Source organism: Mya arenaria, chromosome 10, assembly GCF_026914265.1.
Source record: "Mya arenaria isolate MELC-2E11 chromosome 10, ASM2691426v1".
NCBI lineage: Eukaryota > Metazoa > Mollusca > Bivalvia > Myida > Myidae > Mya > Mya arenaria.
In genome coordinates this window covers 11,091,282-11,106,315 of record NC_069131.1, presented here as the reverse complement: position 1 = coordinate 11,106,315, position 15,034 = coordinate 11,091,282, and the positions used below count along the sequence as shown (strand labels likewise).

The window sequence follows — 15,034 nt, the reverse complement described above, 5'->3', positions numbered from 1 at the left end:
TACTCGTGTACCTACGATTCCTAGTATCTTAGAAACACCTTAGAATCTGCCGTAGTATCACATTGTCACGGTTTAGTAATCACATAGTCACTACTACATATCTGAAGAAGAATATCGTGTGGCCGCGCCTTTATATTTTACTTAAAACCTTGTTGACACTGCTTATAATCTGCCTTAATTAAAACCGCGTAGCCACGGCTTCTATCTAACGTAGAACCGTGCAGCCACGTTTCAGTATCTAACGTTGACTCGTGTAGCTTTTGATATATTATGAAATATATATTATTACCACTCAGAAATAACGAGTTGAAAAGCTAATACCTTTATTCGGCAATTTAGATAAATGTTAGACACTCCCGTAATAGTAGCTAAATCCTGGAACATATGATATTTTGTTGTACACTCGTTGATAAGATATTGTCTGACGTAGAATCGTGTAGACATGGCTAAATATCTGACGTAGAATCTTGTAGACATGGCTTAATATCTGACATAGAATCGTGTAGCCATGGCTTAATATCTGACATAGAATCGTGTAGACTTGGCTTAATATCTGACGTAGAATCGTGTAAACTTGGCTTAATTTCTGACGTAGAATCGTGTAGCCATGGCTTGATATCTGACGTAGAATCGTGTAGCCATGGCTTTATATCTGACGTAGAATCTTGTAGACATAGCTTAATATCTGACGTAGAATCGTGTGGCCATGGCTTAATATCTGACGTAGACTCATGTAGCCATGTCTTAATCTCTGACGTAGAATCGTGTAGCCATGGCTTTCTATCTGACGTAGAATCGTGTAGTCATGGCTAAATCCCTGACGTAGAGTCGCGTAGCCATGGATGAATCTCTGACGAAGAATCATGTAGCCATGGCTGAATCTCTTACGTACACTCGTGTGGCCCTGACTTTATCTCTGACGTAAAATCGTGTTGTAAATGACGTTGCAGTGTAGAAAAAGGTACTAGCCAAGACTTTGTAGCTGACGTAGAATCATGAAGGCAATGTTTAATATCTGACGTTGAATAGTGTAGCCACGGCTTTACGCCTCTGACGTAGACGTTAGTAGCCAAGGCATAGTAGCGTGTAGCCAAGAATTAATGTATGACGTAGAATCGTGTAACCAATGTTTAATATCTGACGTAGAATCGTGTAACCAAGGTTTAATATCTGACGTAGAATCGTGTAACCAATGTTTAATATCTGACGTAGAATAGTGAAGCCACGGCTTTACGCCTCTGACGTAGACGTTAGTAGCCAAGGCATAGTATCGTGTAGCCAAGAATTAATGTATGACGTAGAATCGTGTAACCAATGTTTAATATCTGACGTAGAATCGTGTTACCAATGTTTAATATCTGACGTAGAATCGTGTAACCAATGTTTAATATCTGACGTAGAATCGTGTAACCAATGTTTAATATCTGACGTACAATCGTGTAACCAATGTTTAATATATGACGTCCAATCGTGTTACCAATGTTTAATATCTGACAGAGAATCGTGTAACCAATGTTTGATATCTGACGTAGAATCGTGTAACCAATGTTTAATATCTGACGTAGAATCGTGTAACCAATGTTTAATATATGACGTACAATCGTGTAACCAATGTTTAATATCAGACGTACAATCGTGTAACCAATGTTTAATATCTGACGGAGAATCGTGTTACCAATGTTTGATATCTGACGTAGAATCGTGTAACCAATGTTTAATATCAGACGTAGAATATCTGACGGGGAATATCTGACTGAGAATCTCGAGGCCAAGGTCATTGTATCCGAGACAGAATCGCGACGCCACGGCAAGATATCTGACTAAGAAGTGTTTAACCATGGCTTAAGTAGCTCGTTACTATGGCCTTTAGTCGTTTAGCTGAGTTCCTTACTCGTTGCCATGACTCAGAACTTCATGACGATGTATCTTACATACTCAAAATCGCATGAAGCATTTTGGAAGTTCGATGGTAGTTCTTCCTGTTAAGGTAGGGCTATATTTAAAGGACAGGCTAATCATGACACCCAAGTGAAAGCATTGTCTGCCAGACCTGTCGTATATCCATTAATTTCAAGTGTTTGAAGGCAGACCGTGGGTGTCAGCGAATATTTGCTCTATCGCATCCATGATATGCAACTATCAATATTGAAACAAGGTTTGATCCCATTGGTAAGCAAACGTAAATGTCGAGGGGTGAAAGCACAAATGTTCTAAGTGGCATTATATAAAGAATCAGAAAAACCGTTCTCGCTTTAACCCATTGATATGTGCCTTACATACTAGAACGTTTGCTTGAAAGCCAGTAATGCAATGTTAACGTTTATCTGCAACCTTTCCTTGTTTGTATTTAATTGCCGAACCTTTTCAGCGAACCATCTTTTAAGGTCGGTGTGTACCTTCTTTATTTCATAATGAATGGCTAAATTATACAGATTCAAGTATATTCTGTCATTGCCACCTTTTAATGGAATTTGGAGCTTTGAAGGACCATTTATGGCAAACTCTGGCATACCTCTATGCTTATAGATTCTGTAATAATTCATCGGGTTTTTGGATGAACAAGCCCGAATTCTAACAGATTTGCTATTAAATATTCAGAATTTGAGTAAGCCCCGAAGTCATTTACCAGTGCAGGGCTTGCGAGCTTGCGGGCTTGCGGGCTTGAACGTGTTAATTTCGACCGACATGTGGGTTTTCTCCGGGTGATCCGGTTCCCCCCACAACACAAGACCACATTCTCGCGTAAAATCGTGCCAACGAGAGTGATTAATATAATGTTGTAACTTGTTTCACAATCGTTGTTAAATAAATAAATAAGTTTATACTAATTTCGACAAGAATGTCCGTCAGAATTATAATTTTCATGATAAAAAGATGAAATTTTAATCCAAGTTGGTCAGGAATCCGGAGACGGAAAAACGTGTGATCAGCTCTTACATCTGGGTACATGTACGACTAGTTCATGGTCTGAGCTTTAATTAGTATTCAACAGTTGGAGATCTCTATCAACAAACAAACGAAAGAGCTATTTATTCAGAGGGCTGGTATATGCACAGGGCGGTTCCAGGCATTGACGTTAGTGGGGGTGTAACTTAGGGGTGCAACCTTTTGCCATGCGCCCCCACCTCAGAACCGAAAGTATATGGCATATATTTGCATGGCGGTTAAGGTTATTCCCTCAAGAAAAATATAACAATCTGTACTCGGAAAGGTGCACTTTTAGCATATCTTATTACCTTTTTGTCTCCCATACTGAAATAAAAAAAACAACTTGGAAGATTTTAGAGGGGGCGCGAGCCGGGTTCGCTGCCCCTCTTGATCCGCTAGTGTATGCGTATGTTTAAAAAGTGAAAACATATTGACTCTCATTCCACAAATTCATCATCTACACAATACCTCAGGGTTATTAAACCCCTGGAAACACAGACAGCCCTCGCTCGTCTCCAGGAACGCAAATGGAATATAAAATGTATTACATTATTTGAAAGCGAAATGCACGCGTATGATGAAGATGTATTAAGCTTTTCAAACATTTCATTTAGATTTATATAAACATCTATTAAGAAGGAAAACTAGCGTGTCAAAAGGTCGAATATTGCCCTTATTATCAAATAGAAGTTATCAAAGCAAACATTTCAATATTGCCTGTAGATAAGACAGTTAATTTAAATGCAATTCGGCCTTATGCATCTAAATAAACTTCTATTTATATTATGTGAGTTTACTTAATGACTTTCTAAGCTTGAATAAGCGAAAGTACTGAAATTTGGCAAACATGCATTAATGTTTTATTGATTGCATATATGTTTTAAAGGCTATTTTACAGGTAGAGAAATCTGAATTGAAAATAGATACTTTGCATTATGGCCATTATAAATGTTAAATAAACGTTTAATAATTGATTTAGCATATGTCGGATTCGAGATTTTTTTTCTTTGAATGACCATCTGTAATATTTTCAATGATTTATTTTATGATAAACTCATGGAATTAACGACATATAACATGCAGTTCAAGTGTTTGTTAGATCAAAATCGTCCGTCCATTCACGTGTAAATACGTACATGTATTTCAAATAAAGGTAGCACACCCTTAATGAAAACGTCTTCAATTTTAATGCTTTAGTCTAATACTAGTCTTGTTCAGCACAGGACTACAAATCTTTCGAGGGTTTCAAGATAGTGGTTCTAATCCACCCAGAAGCACTAATATTTTCTTCTTCTTTGTTTTCATTAGCTTTAAACTTTTACAAAAGTTTTTATTATATTTTCATTAAAAATTAATAAATAACATTTCTACACATACATATTAGCTTCTTTGAATAGTTTATGACCTGCAAGCACTGCTGAAATAAGTGGTAGGGAATTTCAAACTCTGTTTTTATTTTATTTTTCAAACGAGACGGTAACATATTTTGATTCTTTAGCATATTGTTCCCAAAAGGTTAATATCAATTATTTATAAAGAAAAGGTCTTTTTGGAACTTCCTTCTAGAAATATCCTTTATCTCATGTTGTTTTGATAGTCGATATTCTAATTTGACGCGGTAAAAACGGTACGTTAAAATCAAATTACCACATGGCAGTAGAGTTCGATCATATTTGTTGATGATGCGATCACAACTGTATTACATCTGAAAGCAAACATTCAGAAAATTCTTATTTTTCTGATACCAAATAATCACAAAAATGTCTCTATTGTGATCTCGTTTTAATAAAAAAAACCTGAAATGGGGGTAGGGTAATTTAATGTTAAATAAAACTGTTATTTGACTGTAAATTTGACTTTAAATTTTGTTTTTGAATCCATGAAATGATAAACATTAAAAAAAAATATCATGCTGATCATAGTTTGAAATAATGCCCGTTAGGGTCTTACTACCTTAATAAATCATGCAATAAAAATTAATGAATTGGTACAATTTGAATTTCGAAAAACGGACCAGTTTTCATGGATTATCTTCAAATGTATTTTAAGCCATTTTGGTACAAAATTGATATCAAAAGTCAAACACTTGAAGTATCAAGGCTTTAAGATTTAGTCCACAATCAATCTAGCTGTGTTTGATCAAAATATAGTTAAACAGTTTTAAGTACTCTGTAACAAGTACTTGTATCGCTTTAAAATCTAGTTTATACATGTTAAGGTGTACATACACACACTTTATCTATAAGAGATGCTAATTTTGTTACATTGTATACACACTTATAAAACATAAGTGTTTGCACATAATGTTACATGATGAATTGTTCTTGTTACTGTTTTATAAAATTCATGAAAGTTATACAGAACAAAAGTTACTATCAATAGAAAATATAATGAGATTAAATGTAGTGTTTTGCACTAGTAAATCATTTAAGAGTTGTCCCTCTTGCATAAAGTATCTCCACTGCTCAATGAGCAGTTACTTCCCTTACATTTGAAGTCGCCATGATCGTCTTGGATTGTAAGAATCTTACGCAAAGAGAAAAACAACAACAGAAATTTGTCCAGTACAGTCTAACACTAGCTTCCCTTTAATATTACTCTCTAATTAATCATGACCATTTTCCTTTTTGCAGGTTATTATTGTTCGATATATAAGTATGTTAAAAAATGTTTTGCCATGAATAAACAAAAAAAATGTAATTTTCTGTTGTATTTCAGGAGTTTGATGTTAAAGATGTCGGGTTTGTTCAAGAGAGCCTTCAGTATCTGCCCTATGCCCCCTCCCTCTCCTTCCTCAGACAGGTTTGTATTTTCCTGTATGTGAATATGTTGGGTTTGTTATGAAGATCCGTTAGTTTCTGTCCTACGCGCCCACCCTCTCCTTCCTCAGACAGGTTTGTACTCCCCTGTATGTGAATATGTTGGAATTTTTCAAGAGACCCTTCAGTATCTGTCCTACGCGCCCACCCTCTCCTTCCTCAGACAGGTTTATACTCCCCTGTATGTGAATATGTTGGAATTTTTCAAGAGACCCTTCAGTATCTGCCCTGCACCCCCTCCCTCTCCTTCCTCAGACAGATATGTATTCCCTTGTGTGTGAATATATTTGGTTTGTTAAGGAGAGCCTTCAGTATCTGCCCTACGCCCCCTCTATATCCTACCTCAGACAGGTATGTAAACTCCTGTCTGTGAATATGTAGGTTTCATTCAGGACCCCATCAGTATCTGCCCTATGCCCCCTCCCCCTCAATCAGTCATTGGCATGAGTGTAAAAAAATGGGTCAATTGTGGGTTTGAGTGAAATGGAATGGGTCAGTCATGTGTATATTGAATGGGCCAGTCATGGGTATGTAGTGTAATGGAATGGGTCACTCATGTGTATATTTAATGGGCCAGTCATGGGGATGTAGTGTAATGGAATGGGTCACTCATGTGTATATGGAATGGGCCAGGCATGGGTATGTAGTGTAATGGAATGGGTCACTCATGTGTATATTTAATGGGCCAGTCATGGGTATGTAGTGTAATGGAATGGGTCACTCATGTGTATATTTAATGGGCCAGTCATGGGTATGTAGTGTAATGGAATGGGTCACTCATGTGTATATTTAATGGGCCAGTCATGGGAATGTAGTGTAATGGAATGGGTCACTCATGTGTATATTTAATGGGCCAGTCATGGGGATGTAGTGTAATGGAATGGGTCACTCATGTGTATATTTAATGGGCCAGTCATGGGGATGTAGTGTAATGGAATGGGTCACTCATGTGTATATTTAATGGGCCAGTCATGGGGATGTAGTGTAATGGAATGGGTCACTCATGTGTATATTTATTGGGCAGTCATGGGGATGTAGTGTAATGGAATGGGTCACTCATGTGTATATTTAATGGGCCAGTCATGGGGATGTAGTGTAATGGAATGGGTCACTCATGTGTATATTTAATGGGCCAGTCATGGGGATGTAGTGTAATGGAATGGGTCACTCATGTGTATATTGAATGGGCCAGTCATGGGTATGTAGTGTAATGGAATGGGTCACTCATGTGTATATTGAATGGGCCAGTCATGGGGATGTAGTGTAATGGAATGGGTCACTCATGTGTATATGGAATTGGTCAGTCATGGGGACAGAGTGTAATGGAATGGGTCAGTCATGTGTTTATGGAATTGGTCAGTCATGGGGACGGAATGTAATGGAATGGGTCAGTCATGTGTTTATGGAATTGGTCTGTCATGGGGACGGAGTGTAATGGAATGGGTCAGTCATGTGTTTATGGAATTGGGAATTTTTCAGTCATGGGGACGGAGTGTAATGGAATGGGTCAGTCATGTGTATATGGAATGGGTCAGTCACGGGGACGGAGTGTAATGGAATGGGTCAGTCATGTGTATATGGAATTATTCAGTCATGTGTTTATGGAATTTGTTAGTCATGGGGACGGAGTGAAATGGAATGGGTCAGTCATGTGTATATGGAATTATTCAGTCATGTGTGTATGGAATGGGTCAGTAATGGGGACGGAGTGTAATGGAATGGGTCAGTCATGTGTATATGGAATTATTCAGTCATGTGTGTATGGAATGGGTCAGTCATGTGGACAGAGTGTAATGGAATGTGTCAGTCATGTGTATATGGAATTGGTCAGTCATGTGTATATGGAATGGGTCAGTCATGGGTACAGAGTGTAATGGAATGGTTCAGTCATGTGTATATGGAATTGGTCAGTTATGTGTATATGGAATGGGTCAGTCATGGGGACAGAGTGTAATGGAATGGGTCAGTCATGTGTATATGGAATAATTCAGTCATGTGTATATTGAATGGGTCAGTCATGTGAATATGGAATGGGTCAGTCTTGGTGACCGAGTGTAACGGAATGGGTCAGTTGTGGATATGGCGTGTAATGGAATGGTAGGTTGTATTTATACTTGGGGGTAATGGTAATGGTTGTTTGTGGGTTTGGTGTGTCACAGAATTGGTTAATCACTGGTATGAAGTGTAGTGGAATGGGTCTGTCGTGTATAATGTTTGTAGCAAAATGGGTCAGTTGTGGTTACAGCATATAACAGCATTGGTCCGTCATAGGTGTGGAGTGTAATGGAATGGGTTAGTTTTTGATATCTGATGATGGATCTTTATAGGACATGACTGTCTAGTTCTGTCAAATTGCATAAGGGGGCTGTTAATCCCATTGAATATTTAAAGGATTGTTCAAAGTACTTGTACATGGGTACATGGCAAAGAATATAATGTTTTAAAGGTATTAAAATATTGAGTATGTACATGTATGTTACAGACAGATTGTTGTCCACATGTTTATTAATTTTTACAGGAAATCTTGGTTGGTCCGAAGACATACTTCCAGATCGTGGGCACGTTGCTGCTGCACAAGCGGATCCTGTCACAGACAGAGAAGCGACAAGCTGTCCACAACTTCCCAGGCTTCTGCTCCGGATGTATCCGCATGGGCCTCTGTTATGGGTGTGAAAGGAGCTCACAACCTCAGTATGTTATTTTTGTTACTCCAATTTTCTCTTTAAGTTTTCTTCTTTTGTGATGAAATCTAGTAGTTAATAGAACTTTGCAACAGTCTTCTTGTCTGAAACCATACCTGGTGAACTTTATTGGAGATCCTCAGAAACCGCCCCTGGTAGGGCATAAATGAATAGCCTTATGAGGTGGACCTGTACATGGGTTGATAAAAAATAACAGAGACTTTCTCAACCCTGCATATCATGAAATTGGACTATGCTAGGTGCGTCACCTTGGTTATTTAAACATTTTTCTGTCATTGCACTTGAAACACTTAATTCACAAAGTGTTATCATTCTATTCTATTAGGATTCAGATTTACAATGTTGTTTATTACAATACATAATTTTTTAACATGTGGATTTTCTCAAAAAAATTACTTGGATCATTTCTGGTTAACCAGTCGTCTTACCGTATATTATTTTCTGTGATGTGGTAAATTATTAAAAGCTTCTAAATATTTTGTGCTTTTAATTTGTAAATTATTAATAAGGATTTTATAAGCAATAATGAAACAGTTTCTACATTTTGTTATGTTATCGGCATGAGTTATTTTCTGGACAATGTGACATCAGATGTTTGTTAGTAATTTTCAAATGGTTCATATATTATCTATGTGGCGGTGAATTCTCCACTTGGTAAATTTGTCCACCCAGATAATGTTATTTAGGGACTTTATGAACCACATTTTATAACATAATTTTATGGCATTTTGAATAAATGCCCATTTTTCATCTAAAGCTATGTGTTTGTATTCCCTTCAACCTTGACTTTGCAACTTTGACCTTGGACAATAAATATATCGTCCATTTTGCTTAATTTTCTGACTCCAGTTTCCATGAAGACAAGCCAGTAAAGACGGGTGGGGGTTTCACCTACTATAAGAAGGACCGGCCGGAGCATGAGATCCCGGGGAAAAACCCAATCAACTGGAAAATACAGCACCCGGACAGAGCTTTGAAGAAACTCATGGAGGGTGAGAGTGTTATAGAGAACATTAGCTTTTAGTAAGAGCGTGTCTTTAAAGAGACTCTCTTATCATTTTGTAAAATGCTCTTTTGGTTTGACGAAATAAGTGTGGCAAATCATCAGGAGTGTTAAAACTAAGATTCTGAGGGCTGGAACCCTTCAAAAAATCCATGATCAAATATTTTGTTTTTGAAATCCATAATTTTGAATAGAATTAATAATTATAAATAATAAGCAACACTTTTCAAGAAATGCCAACAGGTTAAATCCTTATATCCATGTAAGAGTCCTTGTGGACGTGTGGTTTTGTTGTCAGTTTTCTAATATTTTCTTGACTCTACTGGCTCACTCCTCTATAACCAGAATATTTTTTATACTTTTAATTTTTTTTCTGCAATTTAAGTATTAAAGAGTAAAATAATCTTTTGGGCCAAAAACATGAGCAAGTCCCTTTAAGTTATCAAATGTATTATGTATTTATTGATATTTGCAATAGCCATTAATTAAATTTAAGTGTGCTTTTCAAAGAAAAAGAGTTGATCTTATGTCATAGCTTTGTGGTGCAAAAACTTTAACCTTGAACATACATGTACATGTCACTAATACAACTCTTGAGATGTTTAAATGAAACTTGGTAGACATGTTACCAGGACAATATTCACATCATCACATTATAGGTAGGCCTTTAAATCTATGAAAGCATTATGGTTGCACCTACTTTGAAGAAGATATTTATCTTGCATATATCAGTTGATCATTTGGATTGTAAGAAGTTAGTGACAGGAAGTGCACAATTAACTTTCTGATATTTTTTTTAAGATTTTGCTGGTGTAGAGCTGGAAGGTGCCCTTCCAGACGAGATTAAGCGACATCTTGATAAACATGGGGGGCACAGAGAGAGGCTGGTTACCTCTGACACAACTGGTCGGGGCATAGGGGGTAAGTACATGGGGGAAGGAGGGGGGAGGGGGCAGAGAGAGGGTGGTTACCTCCGGCAGGACTCGTGGGGGCATAGGGGGTAAGTACATAGTGGGTACAGGGGGAAGAGGGCATAGAGAAAGGCTGGTTACCTCCGACATGACTGGTGGGGGCATAGGGGGTTAGTGCATAGTTGTGTACAGGGGTGAGGGGGCACTGAGAGGGTGGTTACCTCGGACATGACTGGTGGGGGTATAGGGGGTAAGTAGATGGGGGGTACAGGGGGGAGGGTGCACAGAGAGAGGCTGGTTACCTCGGACATGACTGGTGGGGGCATAGGGGGTAAGTACATGGGGGAAACAGGGGGGAGGGGGCACAGGGAGAGGCTGGTACCACGGACATGACTGGTGGGGGCATAGGGGGTAAGTACATAGTGATGTACAGGGGGGAGGGGGCACAGGGAGAGGCTGGTTACCTTAGACACTACTGGTGGGGGCATATGGGGTAAGTACATGTGGGGAACAGGGGGAGGGGGCACTGAGAGGGCAGTTACCTAGAACACGACTGGTGGGGGTATAGGGGGTAAGTAGATTGGGGGTACAGGAGGGAAGGGGCACAGAGAGAAGCTGGTTACCTCCGACACAACTGGTGGGGTTATAGGGGGTAAGTCCATGGAGGTTACAGGGGGGATGGGTCACAGAGAGAGGCTGGTTATCTCTGACACGACTGCTGGGGCATAGGGGTTAAGTAAATGGGGGGTACAGGGGGGGGGGGGGGCACAAGGAGAGGCTGGTTACCTCATACACAACTGGACAGGGTATTAAGGGGTAATTACAGAGTAATTTCTTTGGGGGGGGGGAGGGGTGCACAAAGAGAGGCTTGTCTCTCCAAACCTAACTGGTCGATGTAGGGGGTAACTACAGTATATAGATTATCTTATTATTTCCATTTAAAATAAACTTGTTTTTACTGATACAAATTAGCATGAGATCCATAAGATCATTTCCCACATTTACCTCCATTTTTATTACCATTACTTTCGAATTCGCTTTGTTGAAAAACTACTGTGTCATCAGTTGAAGATGTTTTGAATAATTAATAACCCGCATTTTAGCTGGAGACCAAAGAGTGGGAAGAAAAGGGACGCTGGCAGACATTCAAGTTCAGTATGGTGATCATGGTGATGACCATGGTGATGACCTTGAAGGTGGAGGTGATGGTCATGCTATAAATAGACCCAGTGGTGATTCTATTAACAGATCAAGGGATCATGTCCTTGACCCTAGTGATGTTGACATTGAGATGCTAAGAGCTTCTTCAAAATATGGCCAAGGGCAAGGTACAAGATTTTCATTTATTTTACCCTCGGATTTGGCAGCTGTACTATATTCTTCACTTATTAACTCAGTAAAGACAATCATGACCTACAAACCCACTGATAAAGTCTGGGTCATTTCACTGCAAACCACTTGTTACATCATCATACAAAGAATGCTATCATTGAAATAAGCTTTTTTTGCCTCTTTCTCTTTGTTTATATCTTCTTTCTGTCTGTACCTGTTACGGTGAGTTTTAAATATCAAATCTTTCCAGGAGACATGCCAGGTTACCAGGGCCACCATAGTTCTGTTGCGGGGAGTGAAACAGACCAGCATGGCAGAGTATTAGGAGGGAGGCATTATGGGAAGGCTGTTCCAGGCAGTGAACTAACCGGCTATGACAGAGACACTATGGCTAAACATGCTGGGGGTCAGGGAGCTAATGCTTTGAATCAAGGTATTTTTTTCTTAGAAACTAGTTGCTGGTGAAAATGATGCATAAAGGAATTTTGAAATTATATTTAAATACATGTATGATGTTAAAGTTTTAAAGATCTTCCAAGTGCATATGCATTTTATATAGAGATACGGTCCTACTAAGTCACTAAGAGCTACTAAGACTTACTAAGAGCTTATTACTAAGAGCTACTCAAAACTACTAAGAATGACTGAGATTTATTAAGAGCTGCTACAAGCTACTAAGAACTAAGTTAAAGCTACTAAGATCTACTAAGAGCTACTAAGATCTACTAAGAGCTACTAAGAACTATTAACAGCTACTAAGAACTTCAAAAAGCTGCTAAAGCTACTAATAATTGCTAAGGCTACATGTACTACGAACTACTAAGAACTACCAAGAACTATTAAGAGCTACTAAGAACTACTTAGAACTACTAACAACTACCAAGAACTATTAAGAGCTACTAAGAACCTTCTAAGAGCTAATAACTAAGAACTACCAAGAACTACTAAGAGCTACTTAGAACTACTTAGAACTACTAAGAACTACCAAGAACTACTAAAAGCTACTTTATTTAAGTACCTTCTAAGAGCTACTAAGAACTAATAAGAGCTAATAACTAAGAACTACCAAGAACTACTAAGAGCTACTTAAAACTACTAAGAACTACCAAGAACTACTAAGAGCTACTACGTACCTTCTAAGAGCTACTAAGAACTAATAAGAGCTAATAACTAAGAACTACCAAGAACTACTAAGAGCTACTTAAAACTGCTAAAAACTACCAAGAACCACTAGAAGCTACTAATATCTACTAATAACTACTTATAACTACTAGGACCTAATTACTAAGAACTTCCAAGAATTACTAATAACTACTAAGAGCCACTAAGATCTACTTAGAGCTACTTAGAACTGCCAAGAACTGCTCAGAGCTACTAAGAACTACAAAGAACTACTAAGCTTGGCTTAGAGCTTCTAAGCACTGATAAGAACCTCTTTGAAGTACTAAGAAATAAGAGATACCTAATAGCACTATGAAATGTATAAAATTTAATTAAATAAATGATAATGACCTTATTTAAAATTCATAGAGGATCTGAATTTTAAGTTGTTGCATATATTTGCATATCAATAGAAAAATGTTCAAGAAAATCTTCTTCTTCAGTTTGAGGTCGGTTGGAGGCAACACTAACTTACATTACTGACACTACTCAAGATTTAAGTGAACATTAATTTATATTAGTTCTTTAACAGTTTAACAAAACCTTTTTTAACTTAGGTATATTAATTTATAATATATTAATGCTTTGTAGTAACTCTTTAATAGTGGCTTTTAGCAGGACCCTACAGATATGTTTGTTTTATTTTTCAGAAAAAAATAATGATTGACATGTGCAGGCAACAAAAATTTGATAAAAACAATTGGATAACTATATGCGAGAATATGATAATATGATTAAAATTAAGATATTCAACTATAATGGTTTGTTCGATGAATATTTCTATATAGGAAAGGGAAACCACTATGAAAGGTTTGAGCACAGGCTTCCAAAACTAAGAAAAAAACAATCGGGTAATTTTGTTCTGCAGTTAGAGCATCACAATTTAACCAGATATTTGTAGGATGGTGTGAATTGTACTCTAAATCTGTTATGTAATATTATTATGATTTTTTTATGCCTACTTTTGATCACAAATGCCACACTTTATCTCAGAGCAATGAACTTTCCCTTTTTGTGAACACATCCATAACTTTTGCACTCACAAGAACAGCTTTGAACTTGATTTCCTTCTGATGAATAATAATCGGTTAACTTATATATTTTTTAATAAAGTCATTTTATCAGATTTAATAAATATTGTGGGCATAGCCCTTCATTAGTATCAATAGTAGATTCTGAATGACTGACAGAGAAAATGACCCAAACACATACATGCCATATCCCCCGGTGGGGGGAAACCCCCCCGGAATTTCTACCCATCCCCTGGTCCCCCGCCGGGGGATCCATATCCCCTGGAATTTTTCAAAACTTGCTTAAGGTTGACAATGGAAAGCAACAATAATATTATGAGTGTGAACTTCAATTAAGGACCATGATGACTAAATCCAAAAATTATTGTAATTTGAGTGTATTTCTGTATTTATTTTTATATTATAAATGCAGATATTGTGCAAATTTTTGTTGCTTTAAAATCCCCTGGTGTAATATCGAAATCACCTGGAATTCAGACCAAAATCCCCTGGGAAGCACCTCAGAAATATGGCATGTATGCAAACATGATGTTGATGACATTGTCATTGTGCAGGGCCTCAATGCGTGCCAATTTATAACATTTACAACATAATTATCAAATGTGTTAAAATGACTTTATTATTCAATTTCTTCCTTTCCTATGGAGGATTACAAAGAATTTGTAATATATTTTATAAACATACCAGTAATGTTCCCTGGTTGAATCCACCTTTTCAAACTCTCATAACTATTCACAGCTATTGCTATATCCAGAAATATTGTCTAAATGAAAGTTTTTGTTTCAGATTAGCTTTTTTAACATAGTGATGCTTGTGTAGTGAGTCACAGATTGAACAAAACAATATTTGTTTGTAAGCAGCGCACCTGAGCCTATGTTTTTATCAGATCACGTTACTATATCGTCAATTATGTGGTGAACGAAATATATCAAACCAAATATAAAAATAAGATCTACATCCAGAATAGTCACTGTTATTTCTCGAAGTTGTTTTGAATCAAATCTTGTGATCTGTATTATAATGATTATAAAAACAATTGTGTTTTAAGCTGGTTCATAACCTTCAATTATAAAATAAGTGTTCAATATGGTCTAACAAACAATACAACAAACAAACAACCACATTAAGTGATTTATTCCACATGTAT

General features: G+C 37.4%; 1 protein-coding gene across 6 annotated transcripts in view; it reads left to right on the top strand.

The window, feature by feature from the left end:
• LOC128205452 (uncharacterized) overlaps positions 1-15,034 on the top strand; it is a 68,439-nt gene that overhangs the window by 17,355 nt on the left and 36,050 nt on the right. For 4 of the 6 annotated variants that reach the window (XM_052907088.1, XM_052907089.1, XM_052907086.1 and 1 more), the window contains exons 3-9: positions 5,647-5,730; positions 8,266-8,438; positions 9,299-9,441; positions 10,254-10,373; positions 11,467-11,691; positions 11,946-12,128; positions 13,645-13,707. In XM_052907088.1, coding sequence (XP_052763048.1) covers positions 5,647-5,730; positions 8,266-8,438; positions 9,299-9,441; positions 10,254-10,373; positions 11,467-11,691; positions 11,946-12,128; positions 13,645-13,707 — 991 coding nt within the window. Of the gene's footprint in view, positions 1-5,646; positions 5,731-5,900; positions 5,915-8,265; positions 8,439-9,298; positions 9,442-10,253; positions 10,374-11,466; positions 11,692-11,945; positions 12,129-13,644; positions 13,708-15,034 lie in introns of those variants that run through there. The other 2 variants (XM_052907092.1, XM_052907090.1) reach the window with 2 other exon arrangements.